Source organism: Lepisma saccharinum, chromosome 17 (assembly GCF_977018435.1).
Source record: "Lepisma saccharinum chromosome 17, izLepSacc3.1, whole genome shotgun sequence".
Taxonomy (NCBI): domain Eukaryota; kingdom Metazoa; phylum Arthropoda; class Insecta; order Zygentoma; family Lepismatidae; genus Lepisma; species Lepisma saccharinum.
This window is the reverse complement of record NC_139245.1, coordinates 64989412-64999175: the sequence shown is the minus strand read 5'-3', so window position 1 is coordinate 64999175 and position 9764 is coordinate 64989412. Positions and strand designations below refer to the sequence as shown.

Genomic DNA, 9764 nt, shown 5'->3' with positions numbered 1-9764 from the left:
ATTACAATATTACAGTTTTCCTGTATGACGGTTTGTGCTGCTTCGATGGATAATGTTCTGAAAGTTAGACTAGACTAGAAAAGGCTCCAGTGTAAGTTACGATATATGTTTTATACAGTATTTTTTGTTAGTGTGTTGTTTTTGAAATGGATACATCAGATGTCTTTACATGCGTTGCAAGCGGCACAACACATCAAGGAGATTTGAGAATCTTCACAGAGGGAAGAAACGCCCAGTGCGTGGCAAATTCTGCATGTGCTATTGCCTGGTATGTTATTTCTAACAATTCATTTTCTACTGACATTATAGACGCCTTACTACATGAAGGTCATAACTTATATTGTCAAATTGTGGGTGATGATATCTTCCTGGAACCAGAGCAGCTGCCGGCAGAGATTGTTGTTCTGTCTCGAAAGATAAACTTGGGAAGAGTAGAACCTGTGCTGGACGGGCGATTTCCACTGAGAGAGTCAAATATACCAGATAGCATACAGGAGTTGGCTGCAAACTTGATGACCGTGTGTGAAAATTCTCCAAACAATTGTGGTTATCTGTTCACAGGACAAACATACACTGTCTCATTTTGGTTTTTTGATGGGTGTTTCTATGTATACAATTCGCATGCAGTGAATGAAAGGGGTGTACATGATATTCATTTCGAATATGACAATTTTGCGCGACTTTTTAAATGTGAAAATATTGAGTGCTTAGCGCGGGTTTTGCTAATAAATTCTGCTGTCGATGGCGTATTACGATTTTATGTTGTGCATCGCGTACTAGTTGAACTCCAACTTGGTGTTCGTTCGGAGGCGCAGGTAGAAAATGACTCCGACGTAAGGACAACAGAGTCAATAGAGGTTGCAGGACAGTCAGAATTGTCAATTGGAAATACCGGTCGGAGTAGAAAGTCAGACGTTTATGTTGGAAAGGCCGGGCGCCCTCCAAAGTTAAAGAGAGGACGGCCAAAAACTTCATCTAATACTACAGCGGAACAACATCGCGAAGCAGTTAAACGATACGCTATATCCCATCCAGACATAAACAGAACTGCTGTTCAGCGTTACACGCAGAAACACCCAAAGGTAAACCAGGCAGCTGTTCAGAGGTATGCTGCAGAGAACAAGGACAGAAATAGACAGGCATCTCAGTCCTACGAGAAGCGAACAGTAAGGCATCTCCCGAATTCTCTAAGGCATTGCGAAGGTATTGCTTTTTACTCAAAAGAGCAGTTACATGTAATTCAGCCTTACCGCCTGAAAAATTCATCATTACTCTCTCAAAATTGTTACAAGTGTAGCTATTGTAGTGCTCCATTGTTTGAGGAGGAGAGAGGGAAAATCCAATGGTGTTGTGGTCAGGGAAGGTACAACGTTGTTAAATTTCCGCAACTTTCAGGTAATTTCTATGAACATCCTGATTTCATCAAAAGGCCTCGGATGTACAATGATTTGTTCGCCTTCAGTGCTCTGGTTATTCCACAAGGTTGGCACCATCTCAAGACTGGGCTTTCCTTCGTGAAAATATTAGGCAGGACTTACCATCGGGTCTTTGACCTTGCCTACAGAGGTCCGTACCCAAACCATAGCTCAATGTATGTAGACGACGGCGAGGAGAGAATTCGTTGGGCAACAAGAGAATTCCTTAATTCAAACGTGGTGAATGCAATATCTGAATATTTGCATGCTCGTAATCCTTTTATAAATATGTTAAAACTGCTAAGTGATGAACCATCGGATGAGGCTCATCTTGTTTTTGAAACAGCCACTAGAAAAACTCACGGTCCAGTGCTTGGTGACAGACCACAGAGCATGGAAATAGCAGCTGTAATTAGAACAGAGTCTGAGGTACTTAATCCTCGCACGATATGCATTTGGAAAATTGGAGAAGCCAAGCCTCGCACAATAGATTCCAACCACCCACTGTGTGAGTCCTTCCAGTACCCACTGCTGTATCCAGAAGGAACTCCTGGATGGTACATAAACCGATTGGATAATAAAGGTTGCAAACTATCACAGCTTAAATATGTTCGTAGCCTACTAATGTCGGAAAAGCGTTTCACACAATATGGTAGGTTGTCAGAGACTTGGCTCGTCGATATGTACGTAAGGATAGAGGAAGAGAGGTTACGCTTTCTTAATTACTCACAAAGGAATACTTCGAGCTCTAGTCTCAGAAGTGCCCCATTAGATGAGGTGGAATCAAGTGTTGTTACAGCCACCAGGAACCAAATGTTGGACTTAGAGATAGGGACATCTGATCAAAGAGAGCATGTAGTGAATACTATCCGCAGAGATGAAACCGTTCTGGGAGAGGGTGGTTTCATACCTGGTCGAATTTACCTCCCTAACACATTCACTGGTGGACCTAGATACATGAAGATGCGTTATTTAGATGCAATGGCATTAGTAGGACGACTTGGTGGCCCTACATATTTTCTGACATTTACAACTTACGGCCAGTGGCCAGAAATCAGGCTATCGACTCACAGAACATGCAAGAGTGAGCCTCAAGTGTGCTGTAGGGTGTTCCATATAAAACTGGAGGAGATGCTACGTGACCTTAGGAGTGGTGCTTTTCTTGGGAAAGTAGTATACATTGTGTGGGTGGTAGAGTTCCAAATGAGGGGATTACCGCATGCGCACATATGTTTCAGAATCGAAGGGGGCGGTCCTAGGCAGTCTACGGATATTGACAGAGTGATACGGGCCGACATTCCAGGATCTGAGGAAGCTGGTGGTAGACTGAGAGAGCTTGTTATTCGTCACATGATTCACGGTCCGTGCGGCCCGCCAAATCGCACGAACGTGCCATGTTGGGATGCAGAGAAACAGCAATGCACAAAATGGTTCCCAAAGCCCCATACACAAGTCACATACATAGACGATAGAGGATTTGTTCATTACCGTAGGAATACTGAAAATACTGCCTTGCTTCAGCAAGGTGGCCGACAGGTAGAAATTAGCGATTCGTGGGTGGTGCCATACAACTCTTCCTTACTGCTGAAATATGAATGTCACATAAATCTTGAGATTGCTTCTGCACGAAGAGTTGTGAAGTATCTTTTCAAATATATAACCAAAGGAAGTTCATTGAGGCGTGTCGCTGTGGTGCCCGAAGATAAGGTTAATGAAGTTGAGCAGTACGTTACAAAGAGGTATATCGGAGCAAGTGACGCAGCTTGGCGGGTACTAGAGTTTAATATAACGGGCAGGGAACCTACTGTAGAAGTATTACCTGTACATCTAGAAGGAAAGCAGTTACTGATATTCCGACCAGGGGAGGAGGCTGAGGCTGTTCAGCGGTCTTCATCTAAGCTTACCATATATTTAAATCGACCATCTTTGCCAGAGTTCGACAACCTAACGTACATTGATTTTCATGAAAAATATATTGTTCATACTAGGCGACCCAAAACTACAGCAGTTCCCATACACATGCATCCTGATGGGAAACATTTTATAACATTCAGACAACGGGGTACTGTGGTTGCTCGTCTTTTCTGGGTTGCTCCAAACAGAGGAGAATTGTATTATCTTCGTATATTGCTTTCTAGATTCGCTTGCCGTAGTTTTAGAGACCTGATTAGACGAGGAGGGGAATGTTGCTCCACGTTTCAAGAAGCAGCCCGAGCACTGGGTCTTATCAATAACGAGGAAGAATATAGAGACGCAATGGCTGAAGCATCAGTATTTATGACTGCACGCAACTTGCGCTCTTTTTTCGTTTTGCTCTGCAATATTGGTGCTCCAGCTTCAGATTTGTGGGACGAATTTCAACACTGTCTCTCTGAAGATTTCCTGGAAAGCATTCGTAATAATACCCTCCGCGCATACAATTTGGCGCTCATCGAAATTGAACGTGGCATGCGCCGCCACGGGACTTGTTTGAGAGATCATGGTCTTCCAGACGTTGAAGACAATTCTACTGAGCTCGGAAGAGAGAGATTAATGTACAATTCATCTTCGCTAAGGACATTTGTAGAATATTGGAAAGCTAAATTATCGGAAGAACAACGCTGCGTGTTTAATTATGTGGACCATATGGCAAGTCAGACTAGTTCATCATCAAACTACAGTCGTTCAATTTTTATTGATGGCCCAGGATGTTACGGAAAGACGCTATTGCTACAGGTTATAGCAGCACATATAAGGTCACAAAATGGCATTGTTCTTTGTGTGGCTAGCTCTGGCATTGCAGCATTGAACATGGAGGGAGGTATCACCGCTCACAGCATGTTTCGGATACCTTTAGACCTAGGTGATGGAACGGGTTTTTGGGGTCTCACCAATGGTTCCCAACGTGCAGAGCTTATTCGGGAGTCCACAGTAATCATTTACGATGAGGCTCCCATGTCTCATAGATATGTAGTTGAATTACTGGATAGATCTCTCCGTGATCTGATGCAATCGCAGAGGCCATTTGGAAACAAAATCATTATTTTTGCAGGAGATTTTCGTCAAATTCCACCAGTCTTACCGAATGCCCGATCAGAAATTGATATTGTATCGGTATCATTACGGTCTTCGTATGTGTGGAATTTTTTACGTATATTTAGGCTGACTACACCACAAAGAACTCATGGCGAAGAGGAGTACTCTCAATTTCTGATACAAATTGGGAGCGACAGTTTAAGTCACGGTGCCTGCGGTAAAGGTATTCCTATGTATAATATTCAAGTGGAAACCTGTTTGGAAAATCTAATTGAATTTGTTTTTCCCCCTGAAGTATTGGCAAACAAAGATAGTTCATCCAAGAGAGCTATCCTCTGTACGCATAATTCTAATGTGGATGAGATAAATTCAATACTTATGCGTTCACTGGATGGAAACGTCCATGATATGTGCAGTTATGATTACATCGATGAGGATGATGCAGATGGCTTTGATGTAGACGTGGAGATGCTTCACCATGCACGTGGGAAAGGAGTTCCAGATCACATCCTCAGGTTGAAGGTGGGAGCTTTATGTGTAATTACGCGAAACCTAAATTTCGACGATAGACTAATGAACGGTACCAAAGTGTATATTGTGGCCATAAGTCCTCGGCTGATCACGGTGCGGCGACCAGGAGACAACCAACACTTCGCCATACCAAGAATAGTGTTTAGGTTTAGTATTGTGATTGGGAGCCCACTACAGATGTACAGGAGACAGTTTCCTCTGCAGTTGTGCTACGCTATGTCCATACACAAAAGTCAAGGTCAAACCTTGGATGTTGTAGGCGTGGATCTTCGTTCAGACTGTTTCGCACATGGACAACTGTATGTAGCGATGAGCCGTGTTAGATCACCTAGAAATGTTAGAATTCTAGTACCCTCAGAAAAAATCATAGACGGTGTTGCGCACGTAAAAAATATAGTGTACAGAAAACTTATTTGTGATTCTTCATAGTGGGAGAGTTAAAGTATGTTACTCGGATACTCCATTAACAAAAATATACATATTGCTTACTTTTAATTAATAAAAAATAATTATCCATGAATGACCTTACAATTTGTTCATGATGTGCTACAACATAAGCAGTAATACATTGTTCTAAATCTCCAAGGTACAATGTGTTAAAAAACAAGGTCTGGAAACAGACTTCAAACAAGTTTAAAATGCATATAGGCAACAGTCCAAACATTTATATTTGCGAGAAGAGTCATTTTTACATTTTCCTCAAGATTAATATAAATGAATCAAGTATACGTAGTAAAACATACTTCAAAAGAGATGACATCTACATGAGTCAGTCCAAAGATTACATGAACAGTAACAACTTACTACTCAATATAAAAGTATCTCCATCATGGCTGTTTTAAAATTTTTACACATGTAATACTTTAGTTGTTCATTAACCTAGAAACAGACGATGCTAGATAACTTTAAAAGGAGCATCCACGCACGCGTACATTAGAGAACGTACTTTTTTAAACAGTAAAAATGACTAAAGAAGTAAATATTGCTTTTTTATTTTATGTCGCTGTTGAATTCGTATGTATAAAACATCTAACTATTTACTTCGAAACAGATATTATTCACCCACCTTACTATTATGAAAATAGACAATAATGTTTTGAATATTCGCAAGATTATTAGAGCCCAGCCACTTACAACGTTACGTTCTAAAAATTTCAAATAAACGATCGTACTTACTCGTTTTCATACTACATTAATACATGCTGACATATTCAACGACATTAGGAGCATGGTGGAACTAAAGAAGTCGCGGAACATCACATCGGCGAGCGCACAAGACTTGGCCAATAGCCAGGTCGAAAGTGTGCGAGGGGAAAGACGGAAAACAATTATTTTTCAATGGACATTTCCACTCAATTTTTGTACAACAATATTAAAAACTACACCCTGGAAAAATTACACCAATCCCACCAATCACTCACTCACTGACATAAATGTTCTCCATGAAGGAAGCCCCGGAGGCAAAAAACATCCGATTACGACCCCCCCCCCATGAAATTGTCCCAAATGACCGAGAAAATTCAAAAATCGCTCAATCGGCCCTTCCTTAAGGGTGAAAATGCCCTTTTTTCACGTCCTTAGCAACCGTTTTCAAGGCTTTTCTTTTTTGCTCACATTGTTTGCTTCAATTCTTATTTGTCTAGCTACATTATATTTGTCACAGATCACACACAGATGAATCAACACCTGGTTCAAAAAGGTGCCTTAAACAAGGGTGACATCTACATAAGGAGTTTCAGCCCAGACACAATTACTTACGTATATATTGGTAAACTCAACGCGAAAATATTATCTACATCGTGGTTGTTTTAACTAAATGTTTAGAGGTATAATAACAAACAATTATTTAGAGTTTTTGTCGTGCTTGTTGTTGTCCATGGAAACGGACGTTGCTAGGGAACTTAAAGCACGTTTATTTTCACCCCGAAAACTACTGTAAGGGAATTATGCTAGACTTTTCGTATTTCAAAACATGAGCGTCAGAATTTTTTACTAAGGAGAGGTTGGAATTTGATGTGAACGACAGAAAACAATTATTATCCAATTATGTTTAAAAATGTGAAAATGACAAAAGACTTAAATATTGCATTTCCAATTTAGTGTCGCTATTGAATTCGTTTATGCAACACATCCAACTAATTATCTTGAAACTGTTATTACTTACTCGGTTTATTATTAGGAAAATAGACAATAATATATTGAATATTTGTACCTTATTAGAGCCCATACAAACAAAACGTTACTTTCTAAACTTTTCAAATTAGCGAAGTTATACACTTGCTTGACTTCATCCAATAAAACATGCAGACATTTTACCCCATCTATAACATGATTACGCCCACAACGTGGCCGAAGATCACGCATGCGAGCGTACAAGACGTGGCCAAAGGCCACGTCGAAAGTACGCGAGTCCAGTATAATATCATCAAACACAACAACAGAGTTATCAAGACAGTCATTCAGTGGCTTAACATCAGGTTCAAAAGCGGCTATATCCAGTCCATCATATAGCTTCATCAGCTGCTGATATTTTATTTGTTCCAAGCTCTTAGAGAAGACATACATGTGCCTGTTTTTCCAGTCTAACCAGTTGCCAATAAAAACTTATCAACGATTAGTGTAGTTTTATCACAAGCCGATGACCCAACAATAAGACTTTTATTATTATCAGGCTGCAGCTTGTCATTTCTCTTAGTCTGCTGTTCATTCTCTGGTAGTCTCTTTATAACATCCGAGGTGTTCATAGTATCACTTTGTCTGCCTCGATCCAGCTGTGTTCTGGGAGACCTAGCCATTTGACCAGTATATTGTTGCCTTTCCTGCAGATGACTTTCTCTACAAGATATGTGTCAGGCTGTTTAGTTTGCTGAGTTCTTCTTCATAAAATCGGCTTTGAGAATTTCTCCGCGATGGTCTTTTATTATATATGTGTTACGGGTCCCAGGTTTAACTTGAACCACTGTAAATAATTCAGTGCTCCAGTTTCTAGTAAAGCCTCTTTTGAATTTGTGCTTATATTTGCTGATTTTTACTTCATCACCGACCTTGTATCTAGCTTTTCTGGTTGTTGCTTGGTATCTTGGATAGTAAACAGTGTTGATCAATTGCTGCTCATCAGAGAAAGTTACCTCAAAGGGCTTCATGTTGATTGTGGAATGGACAGAGTTGTTATATCGATCTAGAAGTTCTGGTAGGATAGTAAGCCATTTATTATTACCTTGAAGGGTAAATTGTTTATACATATGACTTTTTAGGGTTCTGTTGAATCTTTCTACATTAGAGGCCTTGAGATCACTGGAACTCGAGTAATGTTGTATTGACCGGCTTTTAATAAATTGTTGGAACACCAAATTATAAAATTCTTTGCCATTATCTGTTTGTAGATAGCGTGGAAATCTTCCACTCTGATTGATGACTGTGTTGAAGGCTTCTTTAACACATGCTCCAGTCTTGGATTTTAGCGGCACAGCCCAGGCATATTTTGAAAATGTGACTATGACAGTGAGTAGATACTTGTAGCACTTGTTGATCTTGTCTAAGTTATTCAGCTGTCCACTAGCCATCTCAATCAATACAGCCTGCCACAAATCATCTATGCTTATTGCGACCACTGGCAGTCGCTTATAGTTATGTCTGGCTGGTCTGTGTAGTTCATCAACAATGGTTTGTCTAGACATAGTATGTAAACAAGAACATTGCAGGTATGGGGTGTTCAACAGCAGATACCAGAGCATTTTCTAAATACAGCTTGTCCCCTATTTGTATGTTAAATTCAGGAGAACCATCATCTTCAGCATAAGTTGTCTCTAATGTATCGGGTCTGTAAAATCCTATAACTCTACACTGGTGACCTTTGGTTTGTTGTCAGCATTGGTTATTGATAAGGAAGGGTAGTGGTGAGCCTGTGGTTGGAGCCAATATTTGATCTTGATTGGTCTGAGTTAGCCCCCAACAAAAAACTGGTAATAAAATTGTGCAGGGGACAGCATATATATTTTGCCACCTGGTGTAAATGGTGAATCATATTACTTGTTAGGGATACTGTTCAATTAAAGGATTACTGTATGTTTAGGATTCTCGATTAGGCCAGTTATTTCTTTTCTTGCTGTAAGCAATCTACTCATTACCGATTGAAGGTGCTCATTGATAGTCCTAACAACATCGTCGTTTCCCGGCTTAATCTTTATGTCCACAGCAAGTTTCTTGTATTGTTGCACAATCTCTTGAAGCTGTGTGGTAAAAACAGACAGACCATTTGCTTGGTTGGATTCTATAGTCCCTAGCTGTTGTTTGATATTGGCTACAATTAGCTGTAGATTTTCAACAACAGCCAATTTTGAACTTTGGGCTGTAGGAACATGGACTTGTCTTCTGATATCCTCAAACAGAGCATAAAGTTCGCTAATATGTTGATTAGTTGGTAGAGTGGCCACTGTCTGAGTAAGCTGTTTGATCTCTGTCTGGATATTCTTGATGTCTTCAGATTTCAATATACGATGTACGGCTCTCTTAATATTTTTCAGCTCCTGTGATGTAGGCAGATTGGCTAAAGTATTCTGCAAAAACACCAGGGCTGATTTCACAGCATCCAACTCAGTAGCATGAGCCACACTACGCATAGCATCTTGGAGCAGGGCTATGTATGCCTGAGTAGGTGTTGATTCTTGTAAAATTTCAAGTTATGTTTGGATATCATCGATCAAGTGATGAAAATGAGATAGCTCAGATTCAGTGTTGAGGTTTTCAAGTTTGGTGATCTGTTGTGGACACTGACAAGGGTGTCTACAATACCAGGTAAGCGGG

The 9764-nt window shown here is 40.3% G+C and overlaps 1 protein-coding gene across 1 annotated transcript; it reads left to right on the top strand.

Moving 5' to 3' along the window:
• Window positions 1-1703: 1703 nt before the first annotated feature.
• Window positions 1704-5390, top strand: LOC146001448 (uncharacterized). The gene has a single exon (XM_083138768.1). The coding sequence runs from the start codon at window positions 1704-1706 to the stop codon at window positions 5388-5390; it is 3687 nt and encodes a 1228-aa protein (XP_082994894.1).
• Window positions 5391-9764: the final 4374 nt, after the last annotated feature.

What these genes read in the sequence shown, in the direction of transcription:
- LOC146001448 (XM_083138768.1), top strand. Translation starts at nt 1,704, where the DNA reads ATGTTAAAACTGCTAAGTGATGAACCATCGGATGAGGCTCATCTTGTT.